Source organism: Lepisosteus platostomus, chromosome 4, assembly GCF_059453375.1.
Source record: "Lepisosteus platostomus isolate fLepPlt1 chromosome 4, fLepPlt1.hap1, whole genome shotgun sequence".
Classification (NCBI taxonomy): Eukaryota; Metazoa; Chordata; class Actinopteri; order Semionotiformes; family Lepisosteidae; genus Lepisosteus; species Lepisosteus platostomus.
Window position 1 is genome coordinate 73,305,700 of NC_142614.1, and position 24,070 is coordinate 73,329,769.

General features: G+C 38.2%; 2 protein-coding genes across 3 annotated transcripts in view; one reads left to right on the top strand and one right to left on the bottom strand.

The window, feature by feature from the left end:
- Positions 1-9,357, top strand: part of LOC148673799 (ras GTPase-activating protein 1-like) — a 49,973-nt gene extending 40,616 nt beyond the window's left edge. The window contains exons 12-25 of the mRNA XM_088630645.1: positions 560-647; positions 842-922; positions 1,544-1,701; positions 2,025-2,101; positions 3,020-3,192; positions 3,441-3,600; positions 4,152-4,294; positions 4,653-4,768; positions 5,435-5,521; positions 5,817-5,884; positions 6,763-6,851; positions 6,987-7,064; positions 7,399-7,533; positions 8,475-9,357. Coding sequence (XP_088486771.1) covers positions 560-647; positions 842-922; positions 1,544-1,701; positions 2,025-2,101; positions 3,020-3,192; positions 3,441-3,600; positions 4,152-4,294; positions 4,653-4,768; positions 5,435-5,521; positions 5,817-5,884; positions 6,763-6,851; positions 6,987-7,064; positions 7,399-7,533; positions 8,475-8,558 — 1,537 coding nt within the window. The 3' untranslated portion in view covers positions 8,559-9,357. The remainder of the gene's footprint in view (positions 1-559; positions 648-841; positions 923-1,543; positions 1,702-2,024; positions 2,102-3,019; positions 3,193-3,440; positions 3,601-4,151; positions 4,295-4,652; positions 4,769-5,434; positions 5,522-5,816; positions 5,885-6,762; positions 6,852-6,986; positions 7,065-7,398; positions 7,534-8,474) is intronic.
- A 549-nt stretch (positions 9,358-9,906) lies between these two features.
- On the bottom strand, positions 9,907-23,380 carry ccnh (cyclin H). Of its 2 annotated transcripts, XM_088630647.1 has the most exons (11): positions 23,208-23,380; positions 22,381-22,500; positions 21,109-21,231; positions 20,691-20,764; positions 18,660-18,870; positions 18,054-18,217; positions 16,618-16,688; positions 15,440-15,548; positions 14,814-14,874; positions 13,302-13,374; positions 9,907-11,311 (listed from the first exon to the last, which is right to left on the bottom strand). In XM_088630647.1, the coding sequence occupies exons 2-10, from the start codon at positions 22,495-22,497 to the stop codon at positions 13,336-13,338; spliced, it is 969 nt and encodes a 322-aa protein (XP_088486773.1). In that variant the 5' UTR covers positions 22,498-22,500; positions 23,208-23,380; the 3' UTR covers positions 9,907-11,311; positions 13,302-13,335. The 2 variants fall into 2 exon arrangements, with proteins under 2 accessions (XP_088486773.1, XP_088486772.1); XM_088630646.1 differs by lacking the exon at positions 9,907-11,311 and having other exon boundaries at positions 13,069-13,374; positions 23,208-23,379.
- Positions 23,381-24,070: the final 690 nt, after the last annotated feature.

Consider the following 24,070-nt stretch of genomic DNA (forward strand, 5'->3'; position numbering starts at 1 on the left):
TGGGCAGATGAGCCCTCTTCAGATCTGAGGGAGAGAGATGAAGGCAGCAGGAATACCTTGCCTGGGAACACTAACTGTAAATGTAAAGTTCTCCTGGACAGTTTTATTTTTATATTTTATTTAAACTGACATTGATCAAAAGTCAGAAATCGATTCATCCTGTTATAGATTGTTTATTGTTCCAGTGCTACATTTAATCCCGGCGTGGAATTAAAATGGGTGACATGCACATTTAACATTTAGGTGAAAATATAGCTGAAATATTTGTTTTCCTGTTGCAGATACACGTATATAAGATGTGTTGTCTTTTTTTCTTTTATGTTAATATTGTAAGTCATTGGAAGTTTTAGTTTCCAGTTCTGTTCTAAAACGTATTTTGTTTTCAATATAATGCTTAGATCTTTCACTTCTTGTGTTGTTTTGGAATTAAAAAAGAAAGGCTGTACATATTTTCTTTTGAAACTTCAGCGCTCTAAAAATCTTGCTTTTGCATCATTAATATTAACCTGTTTTTTATTCCAGTTTCTAATTATGCACCTTGACTTCCCTCCTGTTTCAGGCCAAACTGTTTTCAGATTGTAGTTCAGCACTTTAGTGAGGAGCATTACATTTTCTACTTTGCGGGAGAGACTCCTGAACAAGCGCAGGTACACGTGTTTGCCTTTCCTTCTAAAGCTGGTACGTTCCCGCCAGCAGCACTGCAGTTCTTCTTGCAGCCTGAAAAAAAAAAAACACCCTAATTCACAATTTTACAATTGCAAGTACAGTATATGTGCAAGTATATTTATGAAAGCAGAGGATCCTGCATTTCATTTCCGAAATTCCTCCCTTTTTTTGGTAGGACTGGATGAAATGTTTGCAGACGTTTTGCAGTAATCTAAGGAAACCAACACAGCCATCATCTCATAAACGTCTTCGTCAGGTACAGAATGCACAGCTAAAGATGCTAACTTGTTTGTTTACAGTATTTAATAAAGGAACTTGCAGGTATTTAGAAGCTAAAGGCTTTTCTAGTCTTCCTTTTCAACAAGAAATAAAAAGTTATTTTTCTGAAATGACTGCCTAGGTAATTTTTGTTTTTTTTGTCTGCATATTTCATCTAAATGCATCCATTAAGGAAGTATTCCATTCTGAATGCAGATTCAAGCTGAGAAACGGATTTGATCATCACTCCTTTTTCCATTATCTGATACAAGTGAATCACAGCAAACAATTATTATTGAATTAAGAACTCAGTGATTGCACCACAGTTCTGTTTGGGGGGAGGGAGGGATACTCTAATTTCAGCTTGTTTTCCTGGTGGGATAAATGTATCTTCTATTTGTATTAATGAAGAAGATATCTTTATCCAATTATCAAGGAAAGCACCATCATGTTTATAGGGGCTGTATGCTTTTCAGGAAAGGGTAAGTTCAGCTCTTAGAGGGAAATTAGATTTGTTCTTCTTTGGCAGTAATAGTTCAGACATTGGCTTCCTCTGTCGAGTTCAGGTGGAACATGGAGATTTGTGTTGTGAAAAGGTTTCTTTCTTTTACCTCTCCAGGTCAGCAGTTTAGTTCTTTATGTGGAAGAGGCCCACAAACTTCCCATAAAACACTTCACAAATCCCTACTGCAATATTTATTTGAACAGCGTGCAGGTGGCAAAAACGCATCCCAGAGAAGGGCAAAATCCTGTGTGGACAGAAGAATTCATCTTTGAGTATGCTTTTTTTTGTTGAAAACTGAAAAGTACCAGGTGCTACGTTAAATGCTGAGACACTGCTAAAGAATTAAAATAATGCAGTGAGATGTTAAAGTTTAATAGTGCTATAATAGTGTAATAGATTGTCTGAAAATGAACAATATTATATCTAAGAAGCTTAGTCAGTCATTCTGTTTTATTAAAATGCTATAAAACATTTACCATCCTTGCATTTTAACCATAAATTTGATCATTCTTAACCTTAAACTAGTTTTAAGTGTTCGGTAGGCATTAGCTTTGTCCTTTTTCTATCTTTTCTATATCTATTTTTGTTTCTTCAGTGACCTGTCCAGTGAAATCAACAGGTTTGAAATCAGCCTGAGCAACAAGACAAAAAAGAGCAAAGACCCTGATATCTGTGAGTACATACAGTTTCAAAACAGACGCACATTGGAACTGACTGTTAAGTTCATTTCCCTTTATTCTAATGGGAATTAAATACTCTTGTTTCTTTCTTGTCCTCTGCATCTGTGACCTGGTGACAGCTGGATTTCTGGCCCAGCTGAGGATGAGGACTGTTTTTCTCTGCTTGAAAAATGCATCAAATGCATAAAAATCTTTACATTTTTTCAGTACTGCTTTTCTGGATGCAGAAGGCCTTCCTAATCACTCCAGATGCTAACAGTCCTCTAAGATCTAATCAGATTCTCTGTATTGCTCCTTAAACTGCCTCATCAGACTGGAGTCACAATATGATGTGGATTTAAGGATGCAACATAACGAAAAAATTTAAAATTCAAAAGAAGAAAATAATTTTGATATAATGTGGTATAGTGTGATTCTCATAGTGTCTTAAAGTGTCCAGACCCTTGTAGTTTTCACATTTTGTTGCTTTAAAGCTTGTAGTCATAATACAGTGCAAATGAATGTTATATACATAACTAACTCCACACGAGTATTAAAAAAATAATTAAGTAAATAGATAATATGAAAGTAATGTAGAAGTCACTACTGCATTATTAGACAAAACATTGCCAACATATACAGGAAAATATATAAGGAAAAGGCGAATGTGGCAAACTTGTAACCAGTGAAACATCAAGCTGATTCTGCTTGGGTTTTCAGAATCCTGTTCCTTTAATTTGTTCTTCTTTGAAGACTGTACACGATACATGAGCCTTAAAAGAAAACAATGGGCCTGGATTGTCAATTAAAAACAATTTAGAAGAATCCTATATAAACAAAAGGGAGCTGTATAAATTACATCTTGAAAGTTTAGGTATTTTATTAGACAGGCAGAGTGTGGGGAATTGAAAATTTGGCTTTGTTTTTCCAGTGTTCATGCGCTGCCAGCTAAGCAAGTTGCAGAAGGGCCAAATGATAGATGAGTGGTTTCCTCTGAGCTCAAACGTTCCTCTCAAGGGCATTGAGCCCGGCTCGCTCCGTGTCAGAGCAAGGTATTCGGTGGAGAAAATCATGCCAGAGGAGGAGTATGAAGATTTCAAGCAGGTAAGACGAAGTCCATGCTTGTCTTTAGACCTCTTTATCTCTGGAAAACGCATGACCAAATATGCGTCACAGTATTCTCGATGTCGAAGTTATAGGTGGAATTGGAGACGAGTAGCAGTCTGTAGGGTTAGTAACAGCACAGTAGTGGGAAGCGCAAGGTCTTTAGTATAAAAATAGTCATAAACAAAGGATCAAATGTTTGAAATAAAAGCATGATTTATCTCTCTCCTCATCTGAATCTCGTTTAGCTCGTACTGCAGAAGGAGTTCCATGCGATCTATGCTCTGGCTCACGTCTGTGGACAGGACCGGACTTTGCTGGCTAGTATTTTACTGAGGATATTTCGGCACGAGAAGGCCGAAGCGCCACTTCTGAGAACACTAAACGACAGGGAAATAAGCATGGAGGGTACGTTTCACGTTGTTCAACTGAATTATACCTTCTGAGCAATGACTAAAATAGAGGTCATTTTTACAGTGTACATCGCATCATTCTTTTTATATATGCCAATGGCTGGATTTTCTAACTTGTCAATATTGACATCTTTGCACCTTTGCCGTCTGGAACAAACTACCCAGCCATGTTGTTGAAGCCGATACCCCTTTTTTCAAAACACAGCTGGATGATTTCCTGGGGTCGGTTAGCTATTAACTACCAAACAGCTGGATGAGCCCAGTGGCCTTCTCTTGTTTGCACCCTGTCTTGTGTTCTTTTAACTTTCTGGAAGACAGAGCATGCTGGGAAGAGCACGTGGTGTTTTTGCAGGCAGGATTAGAGTTCAGAGTGACCCAAGTCCATCTCCACTGGCTGACTATCAGTTGTCAGGCATGGCTTCAGCTGTCAAGTAGGTTGTTTCATTTCACCGGCAGTATGGTTGTACAGAGTTTCCAGGTTCACGACCTTGAATTTGATGACACGGAAAAGGGCTGTGTTAATTTTCCCCCTTGTTCTTGCTCTAGATGAAGCCACAACGCTCTTCCGTGCCACCACCCTCGCAAGCACACTTATGGAGCAGTACATGAAAGCTACAGCCACGCCTTTTGTCCACCACGCACTCAAGGACACCATACTGAAAATAATGGAGAGCAAGCAGTCATGTGAGGTACAGCCACATCAGCTTTTCATTGACAAAGTTACTTTTCACTGTACATGCAACCAGCAGTAGGAAAAAAATATGTAATCAGTATTTTATGCCATGCATTTTTTCAGTTTTCTGCCCTGAAGATTTGAAGGCAGCATTGTCTTTTCACCACAGGACCTGAGAGGCTTGATCTCATATTCTGTGGTTAATCGTGCCACTCTGCAAAACGCCACCTGATGGGGGCGCTCTGTTGGGATTTGTTAGCCCTTTTTAAAACGTTCTTATTTGAAACCATTTTTTTTCCCCATTTTCCGGAAGTGGGTGTTGGTCATGCAGGGTTAGGAAAGTTAATGTTAAGGTACACCTTTTCACTCTTCAGCTGAATCCTTCCAAACTGGAGAAGAATGAAGATGTGAGCATTAACTTGATACACCTCTTGAACATCCTTTCAGAGCTTGTTGAAAAGATATTCATGGCTGCAGAGATTCTTCCACCGTAAGTAGATGGTTTACTTTGGAACAAATTGAGAAAAGCTTTAGTTTCTGATTTTTTTTTTCTTTCTTTAGTCTTTATAAAATCATATCTTTCAAGCCTGAGAGGAGAACCAGCATGTCAGTATTTTTTATTTCTGCTATTTTTGTTGTGGTATTTGCCTCAGGCAAGTAAAATACAGTATATCAAGACCTAAATACCCTCGAATTAATGTTGACATTCTGCACTTCATAGTCATTGTTTCATTTCAAATCCAATGTGCTGGAGTACAGAGCCAAAACAACAGAAATTGTCACTGTCCAAATATTTACAAACGGCACTGTACATGATTGTAACTTTTTAAGAACAATTTTAATAAACTTTTGTTTGTTGTTTTCCCTGTTCTTCATCTCCACATTTCATGGTTTTAGCCTCAGTTTTAAAATGCATCATCAAAGTATCTCTTGTGCAGCAAACACTTAGAACATGTTTTTTAGAAGAGTTTAACAGATCAGGATGGCATGTAGCTTTCACAAGGTAAGTGGTTAGCTTCTCTGGTCTCTCCGGTTTAGGTTCTGTGTTTGCTGAATATTGACAGAACCAATAAGCGATACTGTTTCAATCTTAAGATTAATTAGACGTGTGGATACAGTTTCTATAAGAATAATGGCATTTTTTGTTTTTTTGTAGGACCTTAAGATTCATTTACGGATGTTTACAAAAATCTGTGCAACAGAAATGGCCAAAAAATACAACAATGAGGACCAGAGTTGTAAGGTAAGCAATATTTTTCTGATTGTGTACTTGAGAAGCTTATTCATAAAAACGACTTCATGAATTTACTGCTGCTTTCTTTTGAATTATACTTGTCCTTTCCAAGTAAAACATTATAGTGTTAAGATGCACAGAATAGGGTATAACTGGGGGGGGGATATTTTTTGTGGAAAATTGCTATTGTTTCTACTAAAATGCTTTAGCTTGTTATATTACCTCATTACTATGAAAAGTAATAATACCACAGTAGTGTGTTAATGCATTGTTGACATTTCTGGTTTCTCTCTGTATTTTAAAGTGGGTTTGTCTTCCTGCGGCTGATTTGTCCTGCAATCCTTAACCCAAGGATGTTTAATATCATTACAGGTATGTTAATTGACGTTTTAATATCACAGTACAGTTATAAGATGACTAAATAGAATGTATTAAAAAATCTTTGTTTTCTGACTAAATTGTACACCGGACATTTGCCCAAGTTTCAAATAATGCCAGTCTTGCATTTTGAATTACAATGAAATGTCATTTTCTTACATAGTTCTGCATTAATGCTATGTGGGCCTGTCTCATATAAAAGCAAAGGAAGAATTAAGACTAAGAAATAAGGTTGTGTGTATGAAGTTGACATTCTCACCTGTGCAACAATTTTACAGCATGATTAGGCATCAAAGGTGATCTTTTCATTAAATAGGTTCCACTGACATGTTAACTCTGGACTCAGATTGTAGTGATCCGAGTTCAAATCGTGGCGGAACCTATCAGTGTTGTGGGAGTGTGGAACAAGCTACCCAGCCACATCATTAAAGCCAATACTCGGCTGTTTAAGATCCTTGGATCAATTAGCTGCTAACTACCAAACGGGCTGAAGGGCTTCCTCGCATTTGGAGCCATGCTTGTTTTCAGAGATCAGACCGCGCCCCCTGGCAGCTCCGAGTTTGGAAGGCAGGCTCAAATGAAAGGCTTGATTGATGCTTACCGGCTCGAGTCATTCAGGAATCACCCAGCTGTGTTTGGTCTTTCCGTTTTCCCTTTACTGCAGCCCCCACCCCAAACTCTATAGAGATTATTGATTTTATACACGTTTTTTTTCCTGGCTTTTTGAAGAGCTTAGCAATGAAATTCATATACGTCAGTATAATGAAAATGTCAGTTTTTCATCACTTTCATAGTGCTCCATTGATGGTTGATAAACCCACAAATTAAAAGCTCAAGGCAGGCGTCCTGACTTGCTGTTTCTGTTTTTGCAGATCCTCCTTCCTCCACGGCAGGCAGAACTCTCACTCTCATCGCCAAGTCTGTGCAGAACCTGGCAAACCTGGTGGAGTTTGGTGCCAAGGTAAAGGGTTACATTGCTACAGATGGTGTTTTCATGCGCTGGTTGCCAGATTGTTATTGCATATATATGTATTCAAATAGTGTTGCATTTTCTAAACACTGGGGTATTTTGAATATGAAATGCTTGTTTTTTCAGGAGCCTTACATGGAAGGAGTGAATCCATTCATTAAGCACAACAAGCATCGAATGATTATGTTCTTGGATGAACTTGGGGTTAGTAGTGTTTCAGAGGATTTCTGGTTGTTGTTTTTATTTTTACTCTTCAGATGCCAACATTTGATAAGAGTTGCAGACATTCTCCCAAACTCTTAAAAAAACTGATCTAAGACGGAAACAAATTTAAGTTTTACAAGGTTGATTTCAGTTTGCAAGTACTATAAAGCTAGACTAATTTGTTTCTTGCACTTACGTAGTAAAAGGAGATCTGATTATGTGTTTTTTTTTGTAAGTCATGACATGGTTTATCATAAATGTGTCATAAGAGATTAACAACAGACATTGAATTGATCAGGAAGACTTAATAAAACTGAATGATCTTGCTTTGCAGAATGTTCCTGATCTTCCAGACACTACAGAGCACTTTAGAACTGACATGTCTCGGGATCTGGCTGCCTTGCATGAGATCTGCGTGACTCATTCAGATGAGCTTCGCACCCTTAGCAATGAGCGTGGTGCACAACAGGTAAGACCCTCTGAATCGTAAGGACATTGTAATGACCCTGTGTCACTTTAAAGTAAATATCAGGAAAGGTACAATACCTTCTACGGAGATGTTAAAATCTCAAAAAGGTTATTTTTCTGACAGCCAGGTCTTCATGCATTGGACTGTTTTTTCTGGGTCTACCTCAAAACAGTTCTTTTTCTTGCCCAAAGTATCTTGGAAGGCTATGAATTGGAGCGGAGTTCAGCATCTCATCTTTATAATATACAGTGCCCTCCAAAAGTATTGGGACAGCAAAGTCAAAACTTATTTTTGCTTCAGTCGAGCAGTTTGCATTTGTGATCAGCAGATTAATATGAATGATAAGTGCAATATAACAGTAAGATGTTCACCAATGCACGGGGGCTTTCTCCAACATGACGTGATGGAGGAATTTAAGAGCTTATGGAAAATTAGGGATAGGGAAACATAGCCGTGCAAAGTCCCGTATTGACACTGTAAGTCTGACACATTAGTGATATTTTAACTATTCAAGATTTCAATTCTGAATATTGCTGGGGTGTCTTGTCACATGGCTGACAACAATATATGCAAAACAACCTACATGGAGCAGTTAGTAAAGAGCAAGTTTGAAGTTAAAACGGCTCTGGGATTAGTGATCAGGGTGAGTTTTAAACTGCTTGTAAGACTGTTCAAAACTCAATGGCTCAGAAGTTAATTTCCACTTGTTTCATAATTAGCACCCAGTTTTATTGTTATTAACTGGGAATTCCAGTCTTCCAAAAGGTACTGTAAAGGTACAATATATCAAATGAAAAACACCAAAAACAGATTGCTTAAGTATATTAAGGATAACTGACAATTAAATGCATCAATTTAAAATGAAACTTAGAAAGTTGAGTGCAGCATTGAATATTTGCAGGTGAAAAGGTGACATTTCTCAATTCATACTTGTTTTTCAGCATGTCCTGAAAAAGCTCTTGGCAATCGCAGAACTCCTTCTTCAGAAGCAGAAGCAGTATTCGATGTCCAATAGTAACAGGTAGTAGCCTTTCCAGGGAGTTAGACATGGGACCCAGCATGCTCCACCTCCACCCAGCTCTTCCTGTAGTGCACCTCTGCCATACTTCCAGTGCCATGTGAACTATGCAACCAACCCAGACGCAACCTGGCTGACTGCACCAGTGACTTTTAAACTGTATGCATGGGAAGTTTTTCCTTGCAATTTTCTCACTTTTCATCGAAGTCCCTTGGCGGGTACATAATTCTCCCTTGAAAAGGAGGAAAAGAGTTGTTTGAAACTAAGAAGACTTGAGCGTTTCTTAACACAAGTTTGCCAAAGTGTATCCCTATGTCTGCTGGACTTGAAGAATGTCAACTGACATGAAGAAACAACAGTGACCATTTTCTTATAACTGGATTACAGGCTAAAATACTTTTTTATACTGTAATTTGTGACCGATTTCTATCGTTAATACATTATATACAAAAGCGCTGAAACCAGATCATTCCTGTCTAATTGGATTGTGTAGTTTGTTAAAACTTTATGGTTTAGATAGGAAAGGTTTCTAGCTGTGATGTTTTTTTTTATATCTGAAAATAAATTCTCTTGCTGGAATCATGAGTATAAAGAATTACGTTGAATATGCTTCTTTTTTGAAATTGTACTAATTTTGTTTTTGATTGTTTGGTTCAGTCTTCCTTGAAGTTCCTAAATACCAGACAACACATAATCAAAAAACATAAAAAAAGACTTTGTACGTAAAATGTTTACAGCATTAAGATTTTTGGATAGTACAGATTGTATCAGAAATGCATGCACTTATTAAACTCTTTTGTAAAGTAGTCACTGAGTCGGTTTTTCTTAATACTGAAAGAATGAAGAATACGTGCACACTCAAGATGCCCCATGTGGGTGACATTTTGATGATATTCTTAATCAGATCCAGTGAAAAATGTGAATATAACCTTTAAAAATGTTCTGCTGATCTTAACCTACGGGAAACACCCGAGGTCACCCAACAGATTAATTGCATTCAGATAATGGATTGGAGTTGATATCTATATAAATATGATCAATTATATATGAATAATTTGTCAAGGTATTTAAGATTGGGGGTGTTGGTAAATTCTCTGCCTTTTTCCTCATGTACTGGAACCGACTGTTTTACTCAGTGGGTCGGATGTACAGTACATGCAGTGCTGGGTGTTGACCTTGAGCTGGTATGTTTTTAGTAGGGTGGCTCTAACTGAATTCGTATTGTGTAATTTTGTTATGGTAGCTTACGTGACTTATACTTTGAAGGTGTACAAGGATTTCATGGATGAATTCAGAATCAAGTCTCTCCCTGTGTATGTACACAGTTGCAAGGAAATAAGTCAAAGATGGAATGAACAAGCAGAAGGAATTTAATAATTGCAGGAATGCAGCACATAAACAGCAGTAGATTAATTGCATACAGCAATTAACAGTGGTACAAGGAGATACATTTAGTAATTCTCCAATATGCTTTCTCTCAGCACTTCTTAAATACTATCCTGTCCAAGGACTTGTGAAAAGATTAATTGATTCAAAGATTAATCAGTGTTGCTGTGAAGATCAGACCAACAGGACAAATTAATCTCTTTCCCTTGTAACAAAGTGCATCTCTTTACATTGCATTTACATTTACTATACATAAACAGATAACCTAAGAGTATCTTTCTGAGAGTCAAAGCAAAGTTGATATCTTTATAAATCCCCCTACATATCGTTTTGAAAAGCTACCCATATCAACAATGTTTTTCTTGCACCTCTTTGGGTTTGGGCTAATGATTTAGGGATGTATTTTAATGTTTATGGAAGATGGTAGCTCCATTATGTGGAATTGATACTGACTTCAGCTGTTTCCACATGGTGAAGATTTTCTGAATTTTGTTAAAGGTCTTTGTGACAATAAATGAGGAAAAGAAATGGGAGGGCTAGGCAGGTCATCTGACTAACCAAGACAATCTTGGTATTTTCATGAGGCTGGTAAGGAAACCACCAGGGGTACTTAAAATCACCAATGAATGTTAAATACACATGCCTGAAAAGAAGGGAGAGAGAAACCAATGCAGAGATGTAAAGTTGGGAAAGGTAAACAGAGGAAAAGAGAAAGCCCTGAGGAAAAAGCCCTGAGACAGTGCCTAGCCAGCCCGCTTCCCAGAGAAAAACTGTGCTGTAACACTTAGTCTTTTTCCCAGTACGTTTTGCCTCTGATGAAAACCTTTGTGGTTGAACGGTATCTGACTCCTAATTGAATTACCTAAAGGCTTGCCTGAGACCGTTCCTTTCTTGGTCTATTAAACATCTATAAAAACACTGAGTGCACCCACTTTGAATAATGTGTAAAAGTTTGGCTTTTTTTAAAAAACTCAGACAGTTTTGAGAATAAACTCTGCTCCAAGCAGGATATAAAGTTAATGTGCTATGGCGAGTGGTTACGTAGAAGTAGTACACAGTAGTAGACAACTGCTGTTGTCATAGCTGTAAAACATGCTAGCAGTTGGCCTGTTGATCATGTTAAGTGGGAATTCACTACACAATGAGTGATATGGGCCATCTAAGGTCACTGATGCATTACGTTTTTGAGAACCCAACTGAGAGCTGTTCAAAGCCATATAAAATGCAATTCAGATTTAAGCTGGACAGTGTCGGCCATTACTGGAAGATGTGGAATATCTTTTCTGCAGGGTCAGCGACAGCCCTTCCTATTATCCTCTCACTGTGCAAAGGACTTCTGATGCATATGAACTTCTAAAGCAGGTTGGAGGTACTCTGGCAAGTGATAAAGCAGAAGCCATTTGAAAATAGGAAGCCTGCTTGTAGCAGTTGCAGGATATGGTTCACAACTCTGTAAAAAGATTAAAACTGTTCTGCCTTACAAGGCAACTGCAAAGCATGGCTCTTGTACTGAAGTGTTAGTGCTTGCTGAAACAATACAATTAGATAATATTAATTAACATCACTGTGCAGCTGAAGTAAAGCCTTTCCAAGACGCAAGAACATGACAGTATCAAACTGCATGCACAATGCAGAACAGGTACAAACACGTCTGCCACAGCAACAATGTCCTTCCTGACAGCACCATGGAGAGGAACATTTCCAGTAAGTTTCAATTGCCAATCAATACACATCACTCATCAGCAAAGAGGAATGCAATGGCATCACTACCAGATATTGTTAGAGATTTGTGATGAATATAGTAGAAGTCAGAAAGACCCAAGAGTAATCAAAGTATTAAAATAATGCAGAATATTTTCATCATGCTGTTACTGCTGTGCTAGACTGGTGATCTATTTTTTCAGACTCTTAGCAGCTGTGATCCATGTACTTGTTTCCTGTAGTCTTTTTCTTTTTGGGCAAGTTATATGTATCCTTGCTGCTTAGTGTACTGTATATGCTTTAAGAATATGAATATTTTGCTTTTTCCTGAATATTGTGCCATACACAGTTGAAACAGAGAAACTGTGTACAGATTACTTGTGTATTATCTTCTTCTCAAAAGGTTCCAAGGTTGTTCTTGGCAGCTAAAACTGATTAACTCATGTCATATAACAAAGATACTTGTGAATGTATTAATATTTCCTTAGTATGCAGAGAAAAGTTATTGAAACCAAACTGAAACCAGCTCTTGAACAAAAGAGCTGATTGTTGACTTCAGGGGACAGGAAAAGTCCACTCCCCCATCTACATTGAAGGGTCTGCGGTGGAGATGGTGACTAATTTAAAATTCCTAGGTGTTCACATCTCTAAGGACATCACAGGGGCACTCAACACCTCCAGTCTCATCAAGAAGGCACAACAGCGGTTGTACTTCCTGAGAAGGCTGGAGAAAATACACCTGCATCCACAGATCCTCACCAACTTCTACAGATGTACGGTGGAGAGTATACTGACCAGCTGCATCACAGTCTGGTACAGCAACTGCACCGCATCCGACCATAAGGCACTGCAGCGGGTGCTCAAAACTGCCCAACACATCATCGGCAGTGCCTTACCATCCATCCAGGAAATCTACAACACCAGAAGTCTGAAAAAAGCCACCACAATGATGTCTGACCCCACTCACCCCAGTCATAACTTGCTTGTCCCCCTACCATCTAGTAGAAGGTTCCGGACGCTCCAGTTGAATACAACTAGACTCCAAAATATCTTCTTCCCCGGAGCCGTCAAGCTGGTGACACCCCCACTCCCTCCCATCATACTATGATCTTTCCTCACGTCTTCCTGTACCCACAATGACTGTAGTCCTACACCTCTACACACAACAAACGAATGTAAGCCGAAATTGTACTTTAAACTGTACTAGTTGTAATATTTATTAATCACCGTATTATTTTTGCACTGTTCCCCGAATTACTTTTGCACTGTTTTTGTATTCTTTTCTCTGTTTGCGTATTTGCACAGTTTTGATTACACTGTTATGTTATTGTGTTACTGTCTATTGTCTTATAGCACTGCAAAAAGAAAAGCTATAAACAAGTGTGCTTCAAGTAAGCACCACTAAAGAACTCATACAGGTCTTCCAGGACTGTAAAGAAAAATGTATAAAAATTTATTAATAATATTGAAAAAAACATGAAAAAAGTTACATCCTTTCTCGGCAGAAGTAAAATTTTAAACACCAAAAATAAAACTGCCGTTTTGGTGACTACTTCTGCCAGTGCTTTACAAAAGCATTTCTTATTCCCACAGATGCAGGTTATTTACCACTGTACATTAATGTCAAGTCCTCAAGATGTTGAACTCTCCAGTCCATATATACCTGGAAGGAAAATGTTTAAAAGGAGACCCATCTCTTAAAGAGAATCCATAAATTCCTCATCTGTCCACTCCTCCTGGAAACAACAGACAGATTGTATTATTTGTAGGTTAATTTACAAAAACACAGAAGACAAAATACTGTAGTAATTATCAACAATCAAACATTCAATTAGTGCTGGAGTACTGCACAATTAGCATGCTTCAGAACAGTGTCCAACCTTATTGGATAAGAAGGCATTACTCTATCATAACGTTGAGCTGAAAAAGGATCATTCTCTAGGGATACTGCACTGTCTCAGTAACACCACCAATATTCTGGACACTAGAGAAACTAAGTCCCACATTCAAGAGTGGTCTGAACATATAACCCTCCACTGGATGGACGATAGCCAATACTGCATAGATGTAATGCAAGATTCTGGAATTGTGCTGCTTATTTTGGCTTTCCCGTTTTGGAATAACCCAAAAGACAAGCTAATTTCAATGAAAAATCAAATAGATAGTAATCTATCTAGAAACACAAATTCAAAAGCGGATTTATATGATAAAGACAGTGCTACACACATCAATACGAGCCAATGGGAAATATTTTTCAATCGTCCATGAATTTTCTAACATTATACAACACATCTATGAAGTGGTTAACACTACGAGCCTTTTAAAAAAAAAATATTTTGAAATGGAGAACAAAGCTGTCTTCTGAGCCAAGCAGATGCCTAGAAATAACTTTTTAAATTGGTCCACGTTCGCATTCCCCCTGCGTTCGCTTCAAATCTTTCCGGATTTATGAATTTCCAAATGACTGATTTTGGAATCATTATTTGTACCGCCTACTCGAGAGCGTGAAGACCTGTAGGCAGGCTCCTCCAAACCACTCACATTCAAGCCACTGGTCTTTTAACACATCACAGGCACCCGAGCCCTGTACCAGCGGTTCAGCACCACCTGGAGGACGGGTGTGTCCCTCACCTCTCCTGCAAACACGGCAAGCCTGCAGTTTGTTTGTGAGGAGTCAAGACAGAGTCCTCACTGCCTATACACACCCAGGCATCTGGATCACAGAGCATAGCCTGCACTGTGGCAAAAAAACCTTCACTGGCTGGGAGACCAGTGTGTGAAATAATACCCTCGATATTGCGATGTGTGTCATATACTGCACACAACACTCATTGCTACCTGATACAGATTGAATCTACAAAAGACTATTGTCACATGTTTTATTGAGAACATTTGGGAACAGAACTGCAAGGATTTTAAAATTCATGTACACAGCACTGTGGTTTACAGACCGCAGTCACCACAGCTCATTAAGCAATAAGGAAATCTTGCTTAATGGGGAAATCAGGGTTTTCAGACATCTGCTTTTACAAAATGCAGCAACCAACATTGTCTTTTAATATTTTTTTAAATATCGATAAAAGGGCACGTGCTCTAGATATTTATGAAGGAGCAGGTAACTGCGGTGTACGCAGTAACAGCAATTTGGGTGCTGTTTAAGTAATTCAGCACTTACCTCTTCAACATGTTTTTCTTTTGCCACATGGCCATCCTCTTCATATCCTTTTCTTTTTTTTCTGAGAATCAAAAAAGCAACAGATGCTTATTGTTCTGCAACCGGTTTCTGGTTTCTTTGAATGGAATGACAGCAACTTCATTTTAACACCTTTTGCAAGAAGCCACATCCAAGGGCAAACTGCAAATCGACAGGACACAAGTGTATCTGAATCACACTTGTAACCAGAACAGTTGTCTGGAGGAATGGTGACAAATCCTCCTGTAGAAATATCAGAAATTCACAGCACACTACAGCAGGCATCTTGTCAATATGATCAGAGCCATCGTCAGAACGTTACGCAATACTAATGACTGTGGTGCAAATAAGCCTTCATAAAACACTATGAAAAATGACTTTGCTCTGTGCAAAGATATTGAGAAAACATCTTGATTTGTTTTCAACAGGACACATTATCCAATATGTAGATCTATCAGGTTTCAAATTGCAACAGGGGTTTGAGTAAATCTGAGATGTGTCAAATCACTTTGCATGTGTGTAAAAGGAACACAGGCCTACATATCAGCTACTGAGATATGCCCCCTCATGACCAGAAAAAGAAGAAACACATAAATCAATATACTTACGCGTTTGTGCTCATTACAAATTCAGCATGGATCTTCTCTAGCTTCTGCTTAAGAACGTTGACCTCTTCTGTTTTGGGGGGTTCATATTTCTTTACCAGGTTTTTAATACCTTTCAACAGAGAAAAACAACTTGCAAATTTAAAGATTCTAAGTTGTCAACAAAGCCTGACTATTCATTTATCACAAACAGGTTTGTCACAAGGGGGGCTGGGTTATTTGATATAAGTAAAAAAAAAAGTAAAAAAAAAAAATCAAACCACATTAATTACACAGAACATAAATTGAAAAAAGCTGTAGCTGAAGATTTAAATATCAATAGAATTTCCATTTATAAGGCTATTTTAACAAAATTGATATGACACAGAGTTAAACTTCCATAATATAGTTCCAATTTTACTGATGGGGGCTGAACTGTCCATGCTTAAGGAGATTATGCCTTATTTCAACAACTATCACTTTTAATAGTTTTTTAGTAAACGTTTTAACTTTTAATAGGGCAGAGCGGTGGCTCTGTGGCTCAGAATCTGCGCCTGTGGCTGGAAGGTTGCCGGTTCAAATCCCACGGCTGGCAAAGGGATCCTACTCCGTTGGGCTCTGAGCAAGGCCCTTAACCCCAACTGCTCCAGGGGCGCTGTACAATGTCTGACCCTGCGCTCTGACCCAGGCTCTCTCCCTGTCTGTGTGTCTCATGGAGAGCAAGCTGGGATATGTGAAAAGATAATTCCTAATGCAAGAAATTGTAAAGGGTTAATAAAGTGATGTTGTTAATAATAATAATAATAATAATAATAATAATAATAATATTTAAAACCTCTTAATGTGAAAGTCAAAGTCTTGACTGGATTAAATGTTGCCCTCTAGTGGTAAAAGTGACATAGGAGCTAAATGTTTTGAAATCACTGAGAAACCACAATGAGTTTAATTTCCACAGAGGAAACCCTGTATATTCCAGCAGTCTTTTCACGCGAAACTAAAAAATAAGGTGATGGGCTGCCAAAGAACAACAGATCTCTGCCAGATATCTGGTAGAGACAAAGACAGATATCAGAGTTGTATCTTACATTTAACAATACCATAAAAAAACAAACATAAGAGGGAAAAGACGATAAAGTTCCTTTAAATCCTAGGGTTTATGACCTATCATAATTCTTGCGTTATTACTCTTTAGGCTTACTTACGTCTCATTGAATCTATCAGCTGCAAACGTTTTTCCTTGTCATCCTTTAATCCCATACATTCAGAAAGATAACTGAAATGAGAAGGGTTAAATATGAATGATCTATACCTGCAGAAGTATTAAATCATACCCATCGACATTTCCTGCAAGATTAAATTGTATGAATGAACATTTCATGAGCATGGCATGAATGTCAAAGGCCTCTGTCATACCAACTCTTGCCACACACTATACCACAAAGTACAGTAACTATCTGACTGGATAATTTCTAGCGGATGTCTCTACTTGTAAGATTTGCTCCATGTGCAGGATTTTCTTGTGTGAAAGAGATGCTGTACAGACACCTGTTGTTGCCACTGAGAAGCTGACAGCCAGGCTGAACAAGCAGACTGTTGTCTCATATATAGGGAAGTCTGCAGGAAGGATCAGAGGTTAACTGTAGATCTATTGATACTAAAACATGTGCTTCTCCAATACCATGTAGGCTACAGAGAGAGGATTTTTATTTAATCTAAAAGGATGTTTGTGGACAATCATATGAAGGTCTCATAGGGAGAAAATCCCTCTGCCAGTCTGATCTCCGGGAGCTCTCTGTGTGACGAGATAAACCTCTGTCAAATCTTCACTGAACTGCACTGTGACTCCTTACATTACAATGGTTTGTCCAATTTCACAGAAAACGTGGCTGAAACGAAAATTTCTTTCAGAATGTGTCTTGCCACAGAGAATTTACAGATGCCGCCCTTTAAATTGACCCCAGCTGATTTTCTGTTTTTACAGCCTGCCTACACTCACACAGAACTTCAGCATCAGCACTTACATTTAACTTCACTTAGCAGAGACATGCCACAACTGCATGTATCACATTTTCCCATTTATCCCTTGAGTTGTTTTGTGTTCTGCTGTTTTTAAATTTGCTGCTGTGCCCAGTGTCTATGAAGAAAATGCGAATCTGAGGTGAAGCTGAAGACTCATGTGACTCCAGGAGCACAGCTGTATAGAAGAGAGCTTACCTACCTGTGAGAGAGAGGCTAAAACTGAACACTTCCGTATTTTAAATACATCTAAAAATATAAATTCAAACGCTACTAAATTTGTTACCAGGAACTTGTTTATCCTGCCCATTTCTGATTCCAACTGGAGTTGAAGTGAGATCATAAAAATTAGGGAGAGGAAGAAGAAAATGCTACTCTTCATGACGTAAAAAATCTCCCACAGATTTTCCCACTAAGTGCTAGACAACCGCAGCTGTAAAACCTATATCCCACATGCCTGTAACTTTTTAAAAATTATTTTAAAAGATTTTAGAAAGAAACTTAGCGCCGTTTCTGTTTGACCCCAGGCAACAGGCCTTGTCAGCGACCACTCATAAAGTAAGTAACTGCATGACGTGCAGTGCCCTCGGCCAATAGTCAGAGCTCAGACTAATGGAACAACCTCTCCATATTCAGGTCAGCCCGGGAAGCGCTATTCATAACAGCTGTCAGGGCCATCTGTGATGGAGGAAACAGCAGGCCAGCGTCTGTCAAAGTGGCTCGGTTCAGAAAGTCATCGGCTGCCTTCCTGAAAACTTCTGGGTTTTCTATGGCTGGGTATCTTGTCTGGAAAAACCAAAACGACAAAACATTACACCCTTCAAACCACCTGCCCTGCACGCATGGGGAATGTTTTAAGCATCATTAATTACAGGTTGTATGCAGACTTGCTTTCCTTGCTCCAAGAGGCATTTTGATTAAAGGTTTAGGTAGCTGGTGCAGGCAGGTTGTTTTCCTTTGACCGACACACTGTACATTGTGTACCTCTGGGTAAAGCTTGTGTATGGATCCAATTTGTTCTGAATTCACATCTGCGTTTACTCCCCCATGGGGTAAGGGCTGAAAGTGTGGCTGAAAAGAATTATGAATTTGTCCTCTAACCCACTGTTAAAAGTGTTGATTATTGCTTAAGTGAATACAATAGAATTAATACAATTTAACACAATTAATACAATTTGCTGAACAATATCAATATGATTGATATAATTTCGTTAGGTTTTTGCCTTACCTTTATATCAATCAGAAAACCTTCCAAGGGTCTGTAAGGATTGTGGACAACAAGATGAAAATTCAGCTGCCGAATGAGCAGCAGCTCATATTCCAGGATCTGTTCCAGTGCCTTCTCCTGGCCTGCAGCGTTTTCCCGGAGATTGCCAACGAACTGGGAACTTGAGACGTTGAACTCATCCACTTTGCAAGCCAGGTACACACAGGTTAGCCTGGGCGTACAAAATGCAAAAGATCACTGAGACACGCACTGCACACATAGGAATAAAGAATGGTGTTGAGACCTTATCATCTTTCCCACTATTTTAAGCTAAAACCTGTGTTACCCAAGTCCAAAATGTTTATTTTAAGCACAGATTAGGACACTCTAGATGTACACATATACAGTCACTTTCCCAGCAGACCAGGAAAGACTTACAGGAATGTCAGTGGCAGGAACTGAAATGATAGACATGGATAATGGCTCCTTTCTTATCCCGTTTGTTGGAGCACCTACTGTACAGATCTGGTCTTTTCAAACAACCAAGAGTGCAGCAAAACAGAGATGAGAGAACCATCAGGGACCCGAGATCATAATATGGTGTGCTTTGAACTGTATGAAACTGTACCGATTGCATCCACGGTAAAAGTTTACAATTTTTTATAAAGCAGACTTTGAAATAACAAAAGTTTAAGAGAAGTAAAATGGGATCAGACAGATATGAAACCCGCAGAAAAAGGATGGGAACATTTTAAACAGATTCTGCATGACGCCCCAAAATGAGGTTACAACACTATCACAAATAATTTAACAAACCCATTAAGATAAATACAAGGAAAAGAAAAGTGTTTTATTAAATTAAGAAACAGCAGGATCCAGTTAAAGAAAAGGACTACAATGAATTGCAAGCAAAGTTAAAAAAGGATATTATATATAATATACTCTGTGTTTTTCCTTTACTGTTGTTGGAATGGTGGGAGGCAATTCTTTACTCAAAGTATTAAGTGAGTATGGAACATGCTACCCATTCATGTTGTGAAGCCCAAATCCTAGCTTCTTTCAAGAAACGGCTGTGTGAGATCATCCGATTAATTAGCAACTAACTACCAAACAAGCTAGATTAAAGGGAACTGCAGTCCCAATTTCTTGGACCGGTTATCAAAACTCAGTAACAAAATAAATTCATTGATGTTACGGAAAACATTTACAAATTTTGAATTAAGCACAAAATATGAACTCTCTTTGCTGTGGAAGAGTCCTGCCTCTCTTTTTCACAGCTCAACATCCAAAATCCGAATCCCTTGAAACTCCGCTTGACTTAAACAGCGCTTTTCTGGACACTCCACTCAAAGTGCTTTACAGGTAATGGGAAAAATACTTTGGAAAAATACTGTAAGTCACCATGCAGTCACAAACTCGCATTCGAGTTCCCATGAATTGCGACGAGATGCAGCCCTTCCTGCTCACTAGTCACCGTAACGATTAATGCAATGTGATGTACGAGTGAATAAATACAGGTTGTGCAGCTGATATTTCACTGCAGATATGTTCCAACGTGCCGAGTTAACAAGTAGTATTTGTTGGCAAAACCATCCCAAAATTGAAATAAATATTTCTACTGGATTAAAAGAGATGCATTCACAAGCCTGCTTGTAAACAATGTCACAGGGCCGCACACATCACAGGGCGTTTTGCTGCCTCGTTCTGAATGGCAGGACATGGCGCTGTGCAGACCTGGACATGTTGTCTACTTAATTAAGTAAATTGGAAGTTTTACAAGTTACTGTGCACATTTGACTTTATTCTGCTTTGAAATGCACTCATCAGTGCTGATCGTTTCTAACCCTGAAATATGAAAACAGCATTGCAGTTACCCTTAATGATTTTTCTTTATTTTTTTTCTTGTGAAAAAGTTTTTCAGCATTATCTTTAAGCCTGAGACTTTCATATCTAATTTAAATATACGAAACAATGTAGTTTACAGTTGATGTGATATCTACTTATTACAAATTGTTGAACAATACTATAGAAGGACAAATCCAAAGTACTCACATGATTATCCGTGGATGGTACTCCATTACTGAATTATTCAAGTAAAATCTCCTGAAATACATACTTGCTGTGCCCTAAGTACAAAAAACAAAAGCAATCATCATCTCTTAATATACAGAAATGGTTTTATTAAAAAACTTTCCCGACAGACACTGTTATTAAGATGTTATAGATGAAAATCTTTAGTCACCTGCTGCATTGCTAATTTATATCACACCTTAAATATTCATTTTGTAAAGGTAATAAACAAAATCTGCTGCAACACTATTTTAATATAACATTCTAACCCTATATGTTTTTTTTTTAATAACTTCACTGCAGCTGTACTTCAATACAATAATTCAGCCCTGTACTGTGGCTACTTTTAGCTGAAGTACTACAGTATATTACATGGGAGTTTGGAATATGTAGGAATTACCACAACAGATTTTGGCATTGCTGGCTTAAAAAATGCACAGAAGTCCAGAAGCCTCTTCTCATAATGCTTAAATATCACATCTTCCTCCCTGGGATCCAGAAATAAGGATTCATGTATTCCAGCCTACAGACAAAACAGAACACAGATTTAGAAAGACACTGGGTAATGCAAATCAATTTGCCATTACATAGAACCTAAATCCGCACATGCTGTGCCTTCAGCATCAATGAAGTACATTCTTCAAGCAAACCACAATGACATTGTTCTGCAGATACCTGCAGCTTCATCTTCACCCAAGACAGCAACAGGCCTTTATTTAACCAGCTAATGCAGCTGAGAACAAATTCTAATTCATAATAACCTAAAAAACAAGCTTATCGCATCGCAGAAAAAGAAAATACTCAATGATTACTGACAGGTCAAATCTGTGTTAAGAAGTGCAAATATCGGGCAGAAAACATTCAATCATACAACCTACACGGTTGTGGTTTGTAGTTTCAGCTTGCTCTGCAGGTTGTTCCACTTATGCAGAGGAAAACTGAATCAACCTGCGAGGATCTATTCTGACCTGAACACAGGCACACATTGGCTATCTTGTGCAGGCTTAACTGACGTCTTTAAGATGAATTAATTAAAAAGAAAAGCTTTACTGAGCACAGCAGGCACGTTCTTTATATTTTCATCATATTGTGGTATCATATTGAGTCTTAAACACCCAATGTAGGACTCATGGTACTGAGACTTTGGGACACGACAGGACTCAAGTTGTACCATGTGGAGAGAGGGGCATTTCTCTGAGGACATAAAGATCAATGTCAGCGACCACCTGCAGCTGGTCATAACTAGAGCAAACATGAGGAAAGTACTTTGCTCTTGGACGAAGATAATTACAAGTCATTGTAATGACAAGTATTGAAAACCCTCAAAGACATTGACAAGTTCAACTTAGCAGATTTCTTCAGAATGAATGGTGAACCACAAAGCAGAGAGAAAATGTGGAAGCGCATTTACACCAAAAACAGTAGGAACTTCTTTACCTTCGTTAGTTCCATAGACTGTGGGAGTATAGAACAAGCTACGGTTAATAAAGACAATACTTTGAATTAACCTGTTTGTTCCTTACAAGCTCTTTAAACAGCTGGGACTTAATGGTGCCATACAATGCTCTACAAAGATACTAAATTAAGAGCTGCCACAGGTGTTGGTGAGTTTATTTCAACAATATAATCAGATTCATTTAATACACATTTGTCATTCATAATGCATTTTTACCTTTCCACTCGCTGTGACCTTTGATACGAATTTCTTATTGGATTGATATCTCAGCTTGTCCATCGTTTCTTCATTCTGGAAAGTCCAGTACTTTTTCTGAGAGCTGTTGTGATACATTTCCTATAAGGTATATAAACACAGTAGGCAACGGGTACGAGGGAGATCGAGAAACAAAACGGCAGAACAATTTTTGACTCCAGCTTTGTAAAGGAGTAGCTAAAGGCAGACAATCACGGATTTAAACTTGAGAAGGTGTGTTGTTCATCACCACAGTACGTCGTTAAGGAAATAATGGCGTATCGTATTCCTTTTAATTTACTTAAACTGAGAACTATAAGTAAAGTCCGTTAACATTTTAACTGATGTGTTCTTCCTCGTAGCCCTTGCAGACCAATAAAAACATGAAGCTTATTGACCGCTTCTCACCAAATAGCAAGAGTACAGAACTCTAAAATTATTTCAATGCCTAGATTGAAGGCATGTCAAAAAAGACCTTTCAAAACAAAAAGCCCCAACAAGGCCAACTATTCAATGTTATCAGTTCTGCTGTACAAATTAATACATATCATTGCATTATATATAAATATTAATTCAACAAAGTATCATGTCCTACGTACTGGATCACTGCGACGTTAGTACTACATTTTCATATGCATCGCTTAAAACCTTAAATTTTAATAACAATAAGCCTTATTAAAACTATGCAATTATAGGTCATGTGTGGAGTTCATTTTAGGAAAAACACTACAGTGCATTAATTTCCGAAGACGAGAATCTTTTATCTACTTTGCTTTCGCAGCTATAGTTAAAAATCCAAAAGCATTTACCTTTTATAATTGTATCAATGGCGACGTGAACTTTGATTTGCGCTTCCTTTTTTAACTAACAAAAATATCAGTATAATGTTTCTAGTATAAAAAACTCAGCAACTAAACTACATCAAACCTAAGAAAAACTCCCACTAACTCGTCAGGCACAACTACAGGCAACGTTGGGTCCTTCCACTTATGATGACGTAGTTCAGTAGTACCGTAGAAATCCGAGTACAGCCGCACACCCAGATGCGCTACAAAATATCTTACGTTGTTTATACTGAAGAATGGGTTCTAATGTGTTGTTTAAGCATGTTACAGATTTTATATTAACATATCCGGAGAGTTAACATTATTGTAATGTTACTTATCTGCTACTTTGCTTAGTTTTACCTAGATATGGAGATTTCCTGGATATGGAGATAGTGGCTGGGTGGAATGTTTAGTGTTGAACAACGAATAGGTGGCGATTCCTACACAAAGGGTTGTAGGGATCTGGAACAAGCTGTCCAGCCCCGTTATCAAAGCTGATACCCTGGCTTCTGTAAAGAAACGGGTGAACTTTTCAGTCGGTTAGCTGAAAAAGAGAAGATGCATGTCCCACTCTGTTATAGCCTTATGAAATGTGAAATGGAGATTACAACAGCATGTGATGAAGAGTGAAATATACAGTTAAAACTCAGTATATTATTAGACATAATTTCCATTTCATGCATTTTATCTAGACTGTAGTATTAGTGCAAAACCATATATTTTAAGGTTGTTGACACTACACTGCAGGGTATCATAGTTCCAAATACCAATTCAGTTATTCTTAATATACAGAGCATACTCCTGACCTGTACTGTGCTGTCCCATTTTGTGAAATTACAAAATGA

What these genes read in the sequence shown, in the direction of transcription:
- ccnh (XM_088630647.1), bottom strand. Translation starts at nt 22,497, where the DNA reads ATGTATCACAACAGCTCTCAGAAAAAGTACTGGACTTTCCAGAATGAA. An exon ending in TACCATCCACGGATAATCAT is followed by an intron (nt 18,871 to 20,690) that starts GTGAGTACTTTG and finishes TTGTACGCCCAG; the next exon opens with GCTAACCTGTGTGTACCTGG. An exon ending in GCTGACCTGAATATGGAGAG is followed by an intron (nt 16,689 to 18,053) that starts GTTGTTCCATTA and finishes TTCTCATTTCAG; the next exon opens with TTATCTTTCTGAATGTATGG.